Below are 18,452 nucleotides of genomic sequence, written 5' to 3' on the forward strand. Positions count from 1 at the left end.
CTGGAAGCTCCTTTGAATCCCATTCAGCATCATAAACCAAAATCAAACCAAACCCGTTGCTGACGAGTCGATTCTGACTCATAGCAACCCTATAGCACGTGAACGTCTACTGACAGACGAGTGGCAGCTGAAGTGCATTGGCTGGGAATTGAACCCAGGTGACCTGCATGATTGGCAAGAATTCTACCACTGAACTCCCACTGCCCCCATTAAATTCATTTATAGAGGTGGACAAATTTTTCAGGCAATAGGTGATTATTCTGGGTGTTGGCTGTGAGGATGGCCTGGAAGGGGCAAAGTGAAAAAAATGGAAGGACTTGGTGTTGGTTGGAGTGGAGTGGGGAGTGGCCCAGAGGGTGGTTGTACTGTGCCAACACTGAGAGAATACGGTGATGACAGGTGTGTCACTAGCAGGAGGCTGTATCACTCTCAGGACTCCATAGCACCCTCAGCAACACGGCCCAACAATTGCCTCCCATGAAACGCTCCCTCATTGTTAATCTTTTGGGAATAACTGAAATTGATGGTTACCAAATCATAGAATACTGGAGCAGGAACAGCCCTTAGAAGTTAACCAGATGGGGAAACTGAGTCACAGAAAGGGCGGGTGACTTGCCCCAGGTTACCTCCTCAGTCGTGGAACTGAGAGGAGAACACAGGCCTCCTGATTCTAGTTGAGCTTTCTATATCCACTGCTTCCTTCCAGAGGGCTCTGCTGACATAGCAGCCGATCAGTTCCGGGACTGGTCTCAGCCAGGTTCTCCTGCTGTAATTTAGCTACCGATCCATCTTGGAAACCCTGGTGGTGTAGTGGTTAAGAGCTATGGCTGTTAACCAAAAGCTTGGCCATTCAAATCCTCTGGGCGCTCTTTGGAAACCCTGTGGGGCAGTTCTACTCTGTGCTATAGGGTCACTATGAGTTGGAATCAACTAGATAGCACTAGTTTTTTTTTTTTAGTCCCTCTTGTCTTCAGAGACTACTAGGAAAAGCTGCTACTCATCTTCTTAACCTTCTCCTTTCAGTTCCCCCTTTGCTCACTCCCTGACTGCTCTACCAGACTGAACCCTAGCCAGGATGAAGCAGAATTACCAGCTTCCCAGTTCTCAGCAGTTTATAGAACCCTGGATCCGGTTGTCTATTTTAGGCCTGGCCTTGAAGTGCTGACTCACACTTATTATGAGGCCCCATGTTGTTGTCTCCTCTCCCTTTCTGTTTTGCCTTTTCCCCTCAACCCTTTCCTTTCTTTACTTAGTATCTTTTCTTTTTCTTATTCTTTCCTCCCTAATCTTTCTTATTCATCACTTTCTTTGTCTGCCAGCATCTGACCTACTGCCTAATCCTGTATTCCTCCCTCTAGTGTATCCCAGTAGTTGTCACCACCCAGAAGTTGGAGTAAGCGCTTGTTCTATAAACTGGAGAAGAAACCAAAGGACAAGCCCACAGTCTGTTTGGGAGAGTCAGGGCAAATTGAGTCGGTGCTTTTGAATAAAGCAAATGTGGGGGTCGGGGAGAACAGATTAATAGATAGATGGTAGATCCTAAAATAATCCAAAATGAATAATGTAAAACCACTCAGCGTAATGTGTAGACTGGTAGGGGTGACAGCAATGCAAGGGAGGAACTGGCCCAGAGATGTGGTAAAGTCTAGCCCGGGACCTATACCTGCATTTTTTTCTGTAGGGCTTGGTTCCAAATAGAAAGACACGGGATGAGAATGTATATTCAGTTTTATTTTCTTTGCTGTATCTGGTTCAAATGTCTTGCTTGATGGTATCAAGTTTTGCTGAGGACGTGAGAACCACCTTGGACTCAGGAAAATGCTCAGTTGGAGGCAATGGCCTGAAGGAGAAACAGTTATGTCCACAGTCAGTAACTTCTGCCCACCTCCCTTCTCTCTTTTATTTAGAGATCCTAGTTAAGTATGGCTCTGTACTAGGTGTATTGACAGGGTGGGGGCAGGAAGCAGGCTTCAGCTGTCAGAACATATCAATGTATGGGCATGTACCCAGGACATAGTGGCAAGGACAAACTTCCTTGTGAGCCAAGACTCATTCCACAGGGCTCCAGAAAGTGTTTGAAGGCAGAAAGGCACAGGTGGGATGGGTCGTGGGGCTTTACCACTAGGTCATTGTAGGCGGAATCTCACCTAACCCACAAGCGTTATTTAAGGTGATAAAACTACTCTCCAAAGGAGAGAGCAAATTCTCACAACACCCTTAGAAAGAGCTTTTGAGAGAGGACATTGGTGCTTTCTTCCCTTGTCCAGAAGAGTGTTGGTCTTTCTGAATGATTTCTCCCTTGGGTTTGACTTAGGACAAAACTTATATATGTCTGGTTCAAGCCTGCTGCTGCCACCATCTTACCCTAAGCAATAAACAGTATGTGAAGGGGGACTGAAGATGGCAGTATTATTGGGGAAAGTGCACTCTGTGGGGAAGACAGGAGGGAACCACATGAATGGTGAGGAAGATGATGGCTTCCCCAGCCTAACCTTTGTTTCCCACTATAGGCAGTGTGCGGATCTCTTGGTGACCCTATTTCAATCCATCATTTGTGAGGACTCACATTATTTATCCAAGAGATGTAAGCAGAGACCCGGGTGAAGACTGTGGGCTTCTTGGAGACATTACAGCCCAGGATGGACACAAAGGTGGTCACTCCATGGATAGCATACTGGCCATTCACCAAGCAATGAAGAGGGCTCCCAGAATCACCCTGCAGGGAAGAGGAGCGGAGTCTGAAAAAGTCCACATCTTCTGATCTTTGGGACTTTGTTTTTGTTCTCTCTCTCGTGCCCTACCCACTCCATCTCTGCTTATGAAATCCTGTACTGTTTTAAAGCTCCAGTTCATACCCCCACCTTCTTCATACCGTCACAATCAAGATGAATCTCTTCTTCCTTTCTAAACAACCACAGTACTTTCTTCCTCTTTTACAGCGCTTATGTTATGGTCTGCCTTGTATTATGGTTTCATAATTTGTTTCTACCTCCCACGCATACATATCTATGAGCTTCTTGAGACAGGAACTAGATCTTACTGATGTTTTTCCTTTCCAAACTGCTTGCACACAACTTTGAACATCTTAAGCTCAATAGCTTTTACTGATTTAAATTGAACCTGGGGTGGGGGAAGTGGGGTATTCTAATAGTTCTTTATTCCCAGCATCTAGACCGGTGCATGTCAGAGGGTAGGTAGTCAACAGATGTTAAACTAAACTGGGGCGAAGAGGAGATAGAGTGATGTGTTGGATAATAGTTACATGCTCAGGCTTAGAATTAGAGAAACCTGCATTGATAGAATATGACTTTAACCGTCTCCTCCTGCAAAGCTCCCAGAATGCCAGCAGCAGGCCTGTCATTCTGTACATAAAATTGGAAGCTATTTCTCTGGAGAATCTGACCAGCTCAAGAGGAAAGATCCAGAGGTACTGACATTAGAGGTCACCTAAGGAAGTTACCTAGCTCAGTGACCTGACAAAAGAAGTCCTCTACAGATGAACCCCATGTAAGACTCTGAGCAACCAATCAGTTTTTTAGCTTGCCACTCTGCAATAAGAGCAGCTGGTCAAGAATCACCCAACATCTGAAGAAAGCTTCTAATATAAAATAAAGATAAAAACAAATAGACAAAGAAATAAACAAAAAATGAAGACTACACAGGTCGAAGAATACTAGCAAGAAGACAATTAGTATTGCATCCACAATACAAGAGCAGCATGCTATTAAACAGAACACCCAGAGAACAAAGAGAACCTTTGGATATTACAAATATGATAGGAGAAATGAAATATTTGAAGGGTTGGAAGACAAAGTAGGACAAGCAAACAAAATACAGGGAAAATAAGAGGAGGTAAACATGAAGAATAACCTGAAAACCTGCTGCTGTCGAGTTGATTCCGACTCATAGCGACCCTATAGGGCGGAGAAGAACTGCCCCATAGAGTTTCCAAGGAGCACCTGGCGGATTTGAACTGCCAACCTTTTGGTTAGCAGCCGTAGCACTTAACCACTACGCCACCAGGGTTTCCAAATGTGAAGAATAGAAAACTGAAAATGGAAGGGGGGAAATCGTTAACAAAAATTAAACATTTTCAGAATGAAAGGCCTCAAATTTACAGATTGAAAAAGCCAAGGTGTCCCGCACAGTAAATGCAAAGACTCATACCAAGACAGGACACACTAGGGTCAAGAAAAGATAAAAACGGGTCACTTTGGGGGATAAGGATGAGGATGGGAAAGTGCATGCCTAGAGTGTGTGTGTGTGTGTGTGTGTGTGTGTGTGTGTAAAAGAGATCCATATCTCCCATAATGCCTGAGCTAAAAAATCAAGTAGCAATATAAGTACATATTTTTAGAGATACATGGAGGCAAACACCAAAAGAATCATTTGAAAGAGTTGGAAGCAGTCGCCTCCGTAGAGGGATAATTAGTGGGGTGGAGGGAGCACAAAGACAGTTCTTTTCCATTATTAAGCCTCATAGTTTGATTTACCAATTTAAGTAATTTAATATTATAGCTTTGATAAAAATAAAAACTTAAAAAAAGAAGAGCTAGGGGAAAGGACCAAAAGTTCAAATGGGGATAGTTTCAAAGAAGAACTAGCAGTACCCTACCCCGACTACTTCTTAGGAAAAGAAGGTATTTTCTTTAGATTATGGTACTCAAAACAACACAAAACAAATGAATCTCTTCCACCGAAATGCTAATTGAGATTCAGAGTATATCTGGACTAGAGAAATGGAAGAGTAACTGAGTTGTATATAAGCTATTGTTTTATGCTAATTGACCTGAAAAGAGACAAAGCCTCTGGAAAAATGAAATGTATGGCTGAGCATTTTATGGCAAAAGAAAGAGCTGGAAAAGAGCTCAGTGGGAATGAGTGGGTTGAGGTAGGAGGGGGTCTCAGTGAATCTACTCTGAGGAGAAGTATTGGGGACCCAGAACTCTGAAGGCTTCTTAAGATATACTATTTGGGAAACTCCAGTGGAAAGGAAAATAGAAACACTGCCTCAAGAGAATTGTCAGTTGGGAGTGGCAGCTAGAAAAAAAGGACTCCAGTGTTTTAGAGATCAAGGCCTTGAAACAGAGAAGAGACTAGTGAACTAACTCAGGTTAAATGTTAGGAGGTTGGTTATAAGAGGAGCTGGGTGTGAGGGCCTGAAAGAAGTTTAATTACGCTTTACGGTTTTTTTTTTTTTTTTGCCCCTACCCCCATGTAGGCACCTGGGACACAGAACTTTCAATTTTAAAACTAGGAAGGTCTGGGTCACTCTACTTCCATACTTCTTCAGGCTCACAGAAACCTTCAATTCCTTCTATTTCAGCTGGCCCACCAGCCTCCTGCTGGCTTCTCTTCCCCCTTTACCGAGCTTGCATGTTGCAGTTGATATGCAACCCTGTTTTTGTCCCAACCATGCAAGAAAACCCAGGCCTGGATTAATCAATTGTCAGCCCTACAACTGGACCTTTGAGTAAAATGGAGTGAATTATATACCCATGTGGTCATTACTGTGCAAGTGAATGGTCTCCAATCTCAGTTTATCAGCAACATCTTGGAGAACAATCCTCCCATTCCCCTTAACAACTACTCCAGAGGTGAACAACCTTGAGCCCTTCCTCACTTTGAGCAGTTAACCTGACTCCTCCTAGTTCATTAGGAAATTGAAGCAATAATGTGGAACACCTTCCAACTTCCGGCTACCCAACCTACAAACTCATTCACATCCACATGCATCAGGTGTCCCTCTTCCTGCTCAAAGCCAGCTCCCTCTGTGCTCTTGGTACCATCTCTTCCTTCTCCTCTGGGACCTTGTGCCATCTGTTATTCCTTTTCTCTGACTCTACAGGATCCTTCCCTCCCTCCCTGTAACATACTCATTTTTCTTCTCTCTAAAATCCCCCCCTCTCGCCTCATCACTTGCGTTCCTCCTTTAGCTAACCAAGTTTTTCTGCCCTTGTTATTTCATTCGGGATTTTTGGAAGAGTAATTTACATTCCTTGCTGTATTTCTTAAGGTCCCTAGGTGGTACAAACCGTTTGCACTTGACTACTAACCTAAAAGGTTGGCAGTTTGTACTCACCCAGTGGTACCATGGAAGAAAGGCCTAGCAATCTGCTTCCATTAGGATTCTACCCAAGAAAACCCTATGGAGCACTTCTGCCCTGTAACACATGGGGTCGCCATGATATTGCCTCTTTGTTCCTCACCCTTCCCATTTGAGCTTCTGCTCTCATCATTCCTCTGAAATTTCTCTTGCCATGGTTACCAGTGACCCACCAATTTCCAAATCCAGTAGACATTTTCAACTCTTCTCTGATGGGACTCTTTGCTACATTGTATTTTATTTGATGACCTATCTTAAATCTCTATGAAACCAAAATCACCCGGCTTTTCTCTTACCTCTTAAAAACACTCCTTATATCCTGTGGGCTCTTTGTCTTCCAAAAACACTCAAACGTTTATATTTTCTGGGGTTCTTCCCCAACCTGCCTCTCTTTCCTCATTCTACAACTTTTCCCTTGCTCTCATGGGTATGTCTAGCCCAGATCTCTCCCCTTAACTCCACTTTCTTATATCTAGTTTCTTACTAGTTAGCAACATATGGATGCGCCTCTGGAATCTCATACTCAACTTGTCCAGAAATGACCTCATTATCTTCCCTCTCAAATCCTGTAAATCTTGTCTCATCTGTGGCAACACCCCTCGTCCCCAAATCACTTAAGCCAGATGCCTGAAAGTCATTCCAGATCTTCTTCTTCCGTCCTCTCCATTCCTACCACCACTGCCCTAATTCATTCAGGCTGTCAAATTTCTTACCTAAATAATTGCAATTACCCCCTAACTAGTCTCCTTGTCTTTCCTGCCCTCTTCAAAAACATGCTTACATTGTCATCAGAGAGCTCCTAAAAGGCAAGTCTGCTGCTACTCTCCTATTTAACTCTTCAATGGTTTCCTGGTACCTAAGAGATAAACTTCATGTCCCCAAGGCCCTATGGCATATGGCTCCTGCTTACCTCTCAGGTCTCATTTCCTGACTTTCTCTAGTATAGTTATAAATTATGCTCTACCTAGAGGCTTGCACACTTTTTCTGTTAAGGGTCTGTTATGGATTGAATTGTGTCCCCCGAAAATGTGTGTCAACTTGGCTAGACCATGATTCCCAGTATTGTGTGATTGTCTACCATTTTGTCATCTGATATGATTTTCATGTGTTGTAAATCCCACCTCTATGATGTTAATGAGGCAGGATTAGAGGCAGTTACGTTAATGAGCAGGACTCAGTCTACAGGATTAGGTTGTATTCTGAGTCAATCTCTTCTGAGATATAAAGGAGAGATTCCATCAGAGAGGAGAGGGAGCTCATGGCACCAGGAAAAAAGTGCTGGGAGCAGAGCATGTTCTTTGAACCCAGGGCCCCTGTGCTGAGAAGCTCCTAGACCGGGGGAAGATTGACGACAAGGATCTTCCCCCAGAACCAACAGAGAGAGCGAGCCTTCCCCAGGAGCTAGTACCCTGAATTTGGACTTCTAGCCTCCTAGACTGTGAGACAATAAATTTGTTTTGTTAAAGCCACTTATGGTATTTCTGTTACAGCAGCACTACATAACTAAGACAGAGCCAAATAGTAAATATTTCAGATTCTGCAGGCCATCCAGTCTTTGTCACAATTCTGCCCTTGTAGCATGAAAGCAGCCATACACAATAGATAAATGAACAATCATGGCTGTATTCCAATAAAACATTACTTACGGACACTGAAATTTTATATATTTTTTGATGAGTCATGAAATATTCTCCTTTTGATTTTTCCAACCATTAAAAAAACATGAAAACAAGCCAAAAATGTAAAAACCATTCTTATGTTGTGGGCCATACAAAGACAGGCAGCTAGCTAAATTGGCCTATGGGCCTCTGACCTCTGCTCTAGCTATAAGAACCAAACCAAACCAAACCCGTTGCTGTTGAGTTATCACTCAGAGACCCTGTAGGGATGCTATATAATTCTCTACATCTTCTGGATTGTTTATTGGCCCCATGCCTTTGTTCATGCTGTTCTTGCTCTCTGAATGTCTTTTTCCCTTTTTCCTGGCTTATTCCTATTTAACCTTCAGGACTCACTACAGACATCCTTTTGTCCACCAAGGCAAGTCTTTTCAGATCCCAACAGGTAGAGGTAGGTACCTATCCTTTGGGTTTCCATATCTCCCTGTGCATATCTTTATTATTATAACACTTAACCACATTGTCTTACTATGTTCTATTATGTGCTTGCTCTTCCCATTCCTCCGCTAGTCACTGTTTGATTCATCTTTACATCCCTAGCACTTAGCACAGTGTCTGACAAACAGAAGGTGCTCAATGGTTATTTGTTGATCTGCATTAGGTAATCTGTAAGATGGTGTACTGCAGAGTGAACTTGTCTAAATAGAGGATTCTCTCTATTATATATAATCTATTATAAAGTTAAAAAAAATTTTTTTTTTGTTATTATAAAATTATGGGCACTTTCCCTTACCATACTCACCTGTATATACTGTCATAAATGCTTCTCGGGTAAAGGGGTGGTGGAGCTACAAGAAAAGCTGGGGATTGACAGGAAGGGGAACCACCTCTTTCACATCTCTAACCACCCCGCCAGGCCCCAGCCCTGTCACTGCCATACACCAGCACACACATGTTGGGTGACATTCAAGCTTTTTGAAGTGGCGGCATTGAACATGGTAAATTTTAACTATGTCCTTTCAACCATAAGATTCTGTGATTATAGAGTTAGAAGCACAGACTCATTCACGTGCCGGAGTAGAAAGTTGAATCCATGCATGGGGGTGTGATTTGGGTGGGGAGTAGGAAAGTGAGGAAAGAGTGGAGGGTGGGAGACAGCGGGGGGTTGGTGCTGGAGTTGGGCTTCTGATACCTCCTATTGTTTACCTGGCATCCAGGGCGAACCCCGTCTCCACCAGCACACACCACGATGTTCTTCACGGTGCAGCCCCAGTGGGAGGAACTGGAGCAGGTGGAGTAGTTCACACAGGGCAGGTAAGCCTGCTGCAGGGTCTGGGCCAGCTGCCCATTGGCTGCAAAAGGCACACAGCATTGAAGGGTCAGCCCCAGATGCTGTCCAGGGAAAAACCCTCCACGCTCTGCCAAACCTTCTCAAGCTCTGGTGAAAGCCGACTCAGGGCAATCTCCTCTCCACCCACAGCATTGTCATGGAGACTCTTCCTCACATCTCAAGCTATAGGCAGCTTCCTCCAGGGAGTCATATTTGATTACTCTCCCCAAGCTCCAAGCCACCCATCCTACTCCTGCCCTTTTTTCACTCTTAGTTAATTTAGCTAAGGGAATCAGAGGGTCTTATCGGTTGACAACTTATCTATCCTGCTTCATCCTCACACTGTAAGCCTCTGAAACAGAACTAGGACTGTACACTCTTGTTTCCATTTCTTAGCAGCTTTCCCTTATCTGGCTCTTTTAACTTTTCAAAGCCTTTGCACATATACCGTTTCTTTTGATCCTTACGACAACCCTTTCATGTTATAGATCAGGAAATGGAAGCACAATGACATTAAATGAACTGAGAGCAAAGCTGCATTAGAAGCATGTCTCTGTCTGCTCCAGGTTTTCCCAGTACACAGGCTGCTCACAGCAAGGTCCTGTCTCTCCTTCAGAAGCTCAATACTGCCTGGTGGCTGATGGACACCTGTGTCAGGCCTAATGTCTCTTTAACTATTCCTGCTCATAGCCCTCCTACCTTTCCATGTCATCTGAATGACATTCCCTACCAGAAATCTTCTCATGATGACCAGAAGAGGGTTGAGGCCTCCTCTCTCACTCCTCTGGATATATAGCTACCTCTGTTTTTCCCTCCAACCCACAGCCCAGTGCCATCTATGGAGGTAGCATGGTGGTATAATGACCACCAAGTAGGCATCAGAGTGTCTAGGTTCTGGCCTCAGCTTTGCACTAACCAGCCATGTGATCTTGTACAAGGTTCTTAATTTTTCTGGGCTCCTGCTTCCTCATGTATAAAATGAGAGGCTGGTACAGAATGAGGAGACCTGGTAGTTCAGTAGTTAAGCATTGGGCTATTAACTGAAAGGCCAGTAATTTGAACCCACCAGTTGCTCTGCAGAAGAAAGATGTGGCAGACTGCTTCCCATAAATATTACTACCTTAGAAAACCGATGGAGCCGTTTTCCTCTGTCCAATAGGGTGGTTATGAGTCGATTCCAACTCAACAGTAACAGGTTTTATTCGGTACAGAATACTTTCTGAAGTAAGACTTTTTTAGTTTTAATAACCTGTGAATCTTTGACTTGGCAATTTCACATTCCATTTTTAGCTTGGTTTAATGTACCATTTATTTTATCTGTTGTTCCTTTGGCTCTTGGTCTCTGCCTATGAACACTTAGAATCACAGAAAAACATGCCCCACAAACTGAGCTACCTTATCAAGATGGTCCCCGTGTAGATGACTTACTCTGCCCCAGCCTGTGATATAGCAAGGGGTGTTGTTAGCCAGGACGATTCCCTTCTGGGGCAGAACACCAAGTTGGATGTAGCTGTTGAGAGAAACGCTTTGGGCCAGGCGCAGCACAGCAATGTCATAGCTGCAGGAGGAAAGGAGACTGGGGTCAGGTCTTCCCTGTGGTCAAGACCCCACCCTCTCTAATCCTCTGTGTACCCGTGGAATTGGGAACCAAGACTTTTAAGAAGGAGGGTGGTAACTTGCATGCTAAGCCCCAAATTTGAGGAATTAAGCCATTTGGATTGTAGAACATTATATGTTTAATAGCAGCACCTGCTGGTGGGGCCTTGGTATTGCAGCTTAACGCTCATTGCTGGCAACCCAGGAGAGTGGAGCTTAGATCTTTCAGCCATGAATGGGGAATTCAGAAGGAACTGAGTGGAGTATTTGGTGGCAGAGAAGAGTTCTCAAAGGAGAAAGATGTATTCAGACTCTGAAAGCTCTGAAGAAATATCACAATTACTTAAACCCATCCCCACCACCCAGTTCCCCAGCCCCACACTCAACAGAATTGACCACCATTTTGGTTACTTCCTTTCCAAAACTTTACAACTCAGCCTTGCAAGAAGTTTCCCATGCTTAGATCCAAATTAAGAAATTTACATTTGGGATGGAGTCTATCTCATAAAGTGAATAATAACAATAAAAAGATAATAAAAACAGAAATGTTAAACTGTAAGGGAAGGAGATTAAGGTGAGGCAATCATGCAACCCAGCCTAGATCAAGCAAATCCCAAACACCTTAAAAAATTTTCAAGCCCTCCAAAATCTAAATTCTCAGAACTTTCCTGGATGAACATGCCAGCTCATTGTCCCCCTCCAAGACATGACACGCTCTCCCAGGCTCAACTGGGCCCTCTGCCAAAGGCCAAGCCACGAGCCACAGACTTGGTCTCAGGCAGTGCAATTTCTGCAGTCCTCTGGGAACACATGTGAAGGAAGCCTCGACCCCCATGGCCAACCAGTCAGTCCCCCACCTCCCATCCCAGGGCCTTGCCCCTACCCGGCAGCTGCGTTATTGCTGCTCCAGTATGGATGCAGCATAATCTTCCGCACACTCACATACTGCTCAGTGCCATCGTTCTGGCTCAGGTTGTGTTCGCCGACCACCACACGGAAGGTCAGTTGGCTGGAGTGAGAGAAGGAAGCCTTGAGTGATTCAGGGGCTTCAACCCTCTTTCCCCTGTTAGAGAAAAGTTGGAAAGCCATCTTATATCTTATCTTTAGGGCACATCTTATCCAGCCCAGGCAGAGGAGGGGGTGAAAGACCTTCAGAGGTGGGAAAGTAACAGTCCGTCTTATTCCCTAACAGGGCTCTGAACTGGTTTGGTTCAAACTCCTGCTGGGAATTTGTATTTCTAATAAGTTCCCAGGTGATGCTAATGCTGCTGGTTAGGGACCAGTTCTGAGAACCACTAGTAGAGCAGTGGTTCTCGAAATTTCTTATGCTAACAATCACCTGGGCATCTTGTTAAAATGTAGATTCTGATTAAGTATATCTGGGGTGGAGGTGAAAATTCTCAGCCGGGTTTCGGACCGGAACAAACCAGTTTGAAGCCCTGTTCCCAAATCCATTACTTTGTGGGACTGGCAAAAACTCCCATCAACTTCATTTTCCCAATTTATTAGGCTAAACTTCATAGGCTGAGTATCTCATAACCTAAGAGGTGTGGTGGGCATAAGTAAATAATGGCTGTCAGTCCACAGAAGAATTTTGAAGGAAATATAAACTTCTAGAAGGAGCCCTGGTGGTACAGTGGTTAAAGCGCTTGGCTGCTAAATGGAAGGTTGGTGGTTCGAACCCACCAGCTGCTCTGTGGGAGAAAGATGTAGCAATCTGCTTCCATAAAAATTACAGACTTGGAAACCCTAAGGGGCAGTTCTACTCTGTCCTATACGGTCATCGTGATTTGGAATTGATTCAGTAGCACTGAAAGTATAAACTTTTAGATCAGTAGTTTTTAAAGCATGGTGCCTGAGCCAGCAGCAGCAGCAGCAACATCACCTGGGAATTGTTAGAAATGTAAAATTCCAGGCTTTACCCTGGACCTACCAAATAAGAAACTCTGCTGGGTGGGCCCAGCAATCTGTGCCCTCCAGGTGATTCTGAGGCATGCTCAAATTTGAGAACCACTGCTGAAGATAAATATGAAAAAAAAAATAGTTACCAGCCATACAGTGACTAGGTACTTTAATATTTACTCACTTAATTCTCATAAAGTAGGTATTATTTTAAAGATAAGAGAATGGGGGTATGGAGGAGCTAAGTCGTCCAAAGCTACATAGCAAGAACGTGGAATGCAATTTGAACCAGAGCCCACCTGACTCCAAAATTGGTACTTTTCATTATACTGTACGGCCTCCCCATAGGCCCCCAAACATGAATGGACTTAGCAATAGCCCACTGCCCACCCCTAACTCTGGCCCAGAGAGGCCAAGTGTACATATTTCCCCAGAAGGGCTGGGCTCATAGACTCTTCCTTTTTCAGGGGCTCAGTAAAGCTGATTTTTGTTTTTCTCCCCATCCACACAGTGAGCAGCTGTCAACACTCAGTTCTGCCTAATGAGGGTCTCTCCACAGGTGTGATACCAGGAACCTCTGGACAGATACTGAAGGGAAATCTAGATCGGGAGGGAAGAAAGATAAGTGGGTGTTTCTCAAAAGGCTTTGCCCAAAACTACATTTTACCTCCTTAAATTCCTGTCATCTCTCAAAACGTTCTCCAACTTTATGGGCTAGAGGCGGCAAACAGGTTCCATTTGACCTGCCAGTTGCTTGGTTGGTTGGTAGTGGCTGCCTGGAGTATGGTGTTGAGAATGGCTGTGAAGATGCCTCAGCAGCAAAGAGTGCTGCATTGTTTGATGATGTTTGCTGTGTACATGGACCGGGGGAGTGAAGACATACACGCACCGTGTATTTGGCATCCCTGCTGTAGGTTTTTGCAATAGGCCTAGACCCTAGGTCCTTCTACCTTCTTTCCCTCCGGAAGGATGAAGCGAATGAATTACTCCATCACCTAAACCCCGCAAGCTCAGGTCTTCAGAGCTTCCTCTCCAATGTTATCAAGACACACTGCTCCCCTCCCCAGCACCATTTCAGGGGATACTTAGAAACACCTTTGGAGTGTTCAGTTGATCAGCTCATGTCTCCTCCTTCACACCACATATTATACGATAGCTCTGCTCCTAAAAATGAGGCCTCAGACTATTGTGAACTAAATCTAGTTCTAATTGTAGTGGTTCCTTTCAAAGTGTGGCCATTTACCAGTTACACTAACAGTTTCATACATTTATATTTGCTTAAATCAAGGTCCAGCTGCCCTTCAATGAACCTCTTTAAACAGCCAAATAAACAACGTGCTGTACTTGGGGGCAGCAGGTGCACGCACATGCATGACACACTGTGTGGAGGGGTGTGTGCATCATTGTATGTGGAATCTGAGGTGCAGAGCTGGCACACAGTCACGTGAGTGTGGCACAGTGGTGTCGCTGGGGGTATAACCATGGTCTGTGTTTGGGTGTGTGCCTGGTAGAGTGAGTGAGTGTAGTTGAGGTTTAAAACCCCTTTTCTTAGCTTTCTGTATTTAGAGGCTACCTAGACCCGGTCCCCTCTGTCCTTATATCTGGAATCCAGGCAGCTGGAGAGCTGCCTGTTCATAAGGACACACATAATCCTGTATATCCGTGCACAGGCAACTCTTATTTTGATGGAACTCTGGAGCTGTGAGGAACACCCACCGGAGAGGGCCGGGAATTCCTCCCAGCCTCAGTCCCTCCAACTACCCAGGCGTTGGTTTCCGGAAAGTCCTGGGTGCTGTGTCCTTTGTGGGCAGAAGAAAGTGATGATTAAGCATGGAGTCAGTTCACGGTGGGGTCAAGGAGTGGGAGCTGTGCTTTGAGGAATGTTAGCCTTGTCTGTTCGTAAGGTTTTCACTGTCTAACGCTTTTCAGAAGTAGACTGCCGGGTCCTTCTTCCTAGTCTGTCTTAGTCTGGAAGCTCAGCTGAAATCTGTCCTCCATGGGTGACCCTGCTGGTATCTGAATACCGGTGGCATAGCTTCCAGCATCACAGCAACACACAAGCCCCCACAGTACGACAAACTGACAGACACATATTTATGCCTATTCCCAAGAAAGGTGATCCAACTGAATGTGGAAATTATAGAACAATATCATTAATATCACACGCAAGCAAAATTTTGTTGAAGATCATTCAAAAATGGCTGCAGCAGTATATCTATAGGGAACTACCAGAAATTCAGGGCGGTTTCAGAAGAGGACGTGGAACCAGGGATGTCATTGCTGAAGTCAGATGGATCCTGGCTGAAAGCAGAGAATACCAGAAGGATATTTACCTGTGTTTATTGACTACGCAAAGGCATTCGACTGTGTGGATCATAACAAATTATGGATAACATTGCGAAGAATGGGAATTCCAGAACACTTAATTGTGCTCATGAGGAACCTTTACATAGATCGAGAGGCAGTTGTTCGGACAGAACAGGGAGATACTGATTGGTTTAAAGTTAGGAACGATGTGCGTCAGGGTTGTATTCTTTCACCATATATATTTACTCTGTATGCTGAACAAATAATCCGAGAAGCTGGACTATATGAAGAAGAACAGGGCATCAGGACTGGAGGAAGACTCATTAACAACCTGCGTTATGCAGATGACACAACCTTGCTTGCTGAAAGTGAAGAGGACTTGAAGCATTTACTAATGAAGATCAAAGACCACAGCCTTCAGTATGGATTACACCTCAAAATAAAGAAAACAAAAATCCTCACAACTGGACCAATGAGCAACATCATGATAAACGGAGAAAAGACTGAAGTTGTCAAGGATTTCATTTTACTTGGATCCACAATCAACAGCCACGGAAGCAGCAGTCAAGAAATCAAAAGACGCATTGCATTGGGCAAATCTGCTGCCAAGGACCTCTTCAAAGTGTTGAAGAGCAAAGATGTCACCTTGAAGACTAAGGTGCTCCTGACCCAAGCCATGGTATTTTCAATCGCATCATATGCATGTGAGAGCTGGACAATGAATAAGGAAGACCGAAGAAGAGTTGACGCCTTTGAATTGTGGTGTTGGTGAAGGATATTGAATATACCATGGGCTGCCAAAACAACAAACAAATTTGTCTTGGAAGAAATGTGGCCAGAATGCTCCTTAGAGGCAAGGATGGCGAGACTGCATCTTACATACTTTGGACATGTTGTCAGGAGGGATAAGTCCCTGGAGAAGGACATCACGCTTGGCAGGGTACAGGGTCAGCAGAAAAGAGGAAGACCCTCAATGAGGTGGATTGACACAGTGGTTGCAACAATGAGCTCAAGCATAATAATGATTGTAAGGATGGCGCAGGACCGGGCAGTGTTTCATTCTGTTGTGCACAGGGTCACTATGAGTCGGAACTGACTCGATGGCACCTAACAACAACAACAACAGCCTGTCTGCAAATTCACAGCTCCTTTCTAACAAATGAGGGGCCCAGCTGTGTGTTCCCTGAGCCTCTTCTGAAAGCAGGGGAGTCTGTCTTCTGCTTCTTCCAGGTGTCCCCAGAACTCTGGCATACTGTGAAGGACCAGTCTCACACACCACGTTAGGACCTCAGAGGTCTCAGCCTTGTTCACCCCATGACCTGAGGACCCCCACCCCTGTGCTTTGGCAGGATTCCCCAGGGAGCAGGGACAGCAGTGCACATCCCAGCCAGGCATGAGGATGTCTTCCTGTCACTGGTGCTGGTGGGGAAGCCCTGGCACCCAGAAGAGGCTTTTCTCTGCTTCATGGGTCAGGGACCTGCCACCTAGGGGAGCTGTGTGTCCCTGACCTTTCCTATTATAGACTCCAGGAGAGTAAAGTTTTTGCTAGACTCACGGGCAGAGCGTTCCACTCCTTCCTGGGATAGGGAGCAGGCCTGGGCTTAGGGATGACTTTCTGACCTTCCTGTTCAGATCCCCTCCCTGCAGAACTTGGGCTAGATGACCCACTTACCATAAAGGATCAGGGTGGCAAACACCAGGAAGCACAGCATATTGCCAGCAGAGTAGATCACTGCCCCCTTGCATGCACCAAGCCCTCTTTATATTCCTCTTATCAGTAGCTTTGCTGACCTTCCTCCTGCCAGCTGGCAGGGCTTTGGGTGGAAGGCAGGGAAAATCACAGGTGACACGGAAATACAAATGAAAAGATTTCTTTTCAAGTAAACTCGTTCATCTGTTGTTCAAAGACAGAACAAAGCCAGGGCTGAATTAATAATCCGCTTTTAGTTGCCCTGGCAGCGCAGTGGTTAAGAGCTTGGTTGCTAATCAAGAGGTCGGCAGTTCGAATCCCCAGCAGTTCCTTGGACACCCTGCGGGGCACTTCTGCTCTGTCCTATGGGGTCGCTATGAGTTGGAGTCAACTTGACAGCAACTTTTTTTTTTTAATTGAAACTCATCCAGCAAACTTTCTTGGAAATGAGATGGAGAACTGGGACTGGCTTTTGCCTTGGAGTTCCCTCCCGCTTCAAGCCCATCACTGTCTCACTGTCATCCTTAGTGGCACCTGTACACTAGGTAGTGGATGCAAGTGTAGGATGGCGGATGGGAGCATGGTTAACAAGAGGAAGCTAAGCCAAGAGGAAGTCAGCAACATCTCCCTGCTCCCAGGATTCAGAAATAGGTGTAAATGCAGGTAGATAAAGGCAGATTCTGGTGGAAGAGGGTACCAAGAGACAGGCTTAGGGAGACTCAACTGGGGAACCAAAGAGAAAGAGCTTCTTAGAGAAGAAGAATGTGGGATGGATCAGAGGAGGCAACCCTTAGGACAGGAACATACTCTGAGGGCTATGATGGTGGAGGGCAGAGGTAGCAGGAGGTGAGGAGCGGGTATATCCTGCAGGAGATGAAAGGCAAGCAAAGGAGAAAGGAGGGAGGGACAGTGCGCTAAGAACATTGAGGTGGGCGGAGGGCTTTGGGTTCGGCTTAAAATGCCCAGAGCCATTGCGAGCCCTAGAGCAGAAGACTGTGGGTGGAGCAGTGATGGTGGCAAAGCATGGGATTCTGATTTAGGCAGGAAGAAGCCAGGAAAATTACCTGGTCTACCTGGTGCACCTGGGGACTTCTTTTGCTTACACACTCTGGAATTCAGACTCATGCCTGCAAGGGTGGGATAGGTCTGGGAAGGCAATTTCATGGAGTCCTGCAGACTATCACCTTTTTAGGGCCCTTAAGCTGTGCAGGGGAGTTGCATTTTGCTGCTTAGGTAGACTTGAGGGCTTCCTCTCACCCAAACATGTAGACCTTGGGGAAGAAGGCTGAGCTGGGGTAGGGAACCCAGGGCCTCTTTATTATTTTCCTCCTACCTCCTTACCTTCTCTGGAGAGAAAGGAGATAGCTCTAGTTACAGGATGAGTTGCCCAAGAGGAGGCTTTAACCAAAACCCATTGCCATTGAGTGATTCTGACTCATAACGACCTTATAGGACAGAATAGAACTGCCCCCACAGGGTTTCCAAGGAGCAGCTGGTTGGTTCGAACTGCCAACCTTTTGGTTAGCAGCCGAGTTCTTAACCACTGCACCACCAGGCCTCCAAAAGGAGACTTTAGGGCCTCCTAAAGGTTACCCCTTGACAGCACTTACTCCGAAGTGGTAGGCAACCAAGGACAGAGACAATGTCATATCCATCTCTGAACCCTAGGTCTAGCTTGCTCAGGATCTAGCCCAGAGAAGCCCACTCTAGTGTTTGTTTAAAAAAACCAAACTGTTCAGGCCTTCATGAAAGGCCTCACAACCTGTCCCTGATCTATGTAACTAGCCTCATCTTCCATGCTTAGGGTCAGGCCTATTTTTATTTTCATTCTTAGAATTAGTCATGGCCAGTGGCCTGAGTTTAAATTCTGAAGCAGTGCATTCCTTCTAAGTAATTCCAAGA

General features: G+C 45.2%; 1 protein-coding gene across 1 annotated transcript; it reads right to left on the minus strand.

Moving 5' to 3' along the window:
- Positions 1 to 1,792: 1,792 nt before the first annotated feature.
- CELA1 (chymotrypsin like elastase 1) lies at positions 1,793 to 16,572 on the minus strand. Its single transcript, XM_049883161.1, is given in 9 exon segments — positions 1,793 to 1,840; positions 2,567 to 2,716; positions 8,932 to 9,077; positions 10,272 to 10,274; positions 10,480 to 10,613; positions 11,535 to 11,655; positions 13,039 to 13,153; positions 14,270 to 14,352; positions 16,533 to 16,572. Coding segments are annotated over 9 exon segments (810 nt in total). The 3' UTR covers positions 1,793 to 1,822.
- Positions 16,573 to 18,452: the final 1,880 nt, after the last annotated feature.

Source organism: Elephas maximus, chromosome 4 (assembly GCF_024166365.1).
Source record: "Elephas maximus indicus isolate mEleMax1 chromosome 4, mEleMax1 primary haplotype, whole genome shotgun sequence".
Classification (NCBI taxonomy): domain Eukaryota; kingdom Metazoa; phylum Chordata; class Mammalia; order Proboscidea; family Elephantidae; genus Elephas; species Elephas maximus.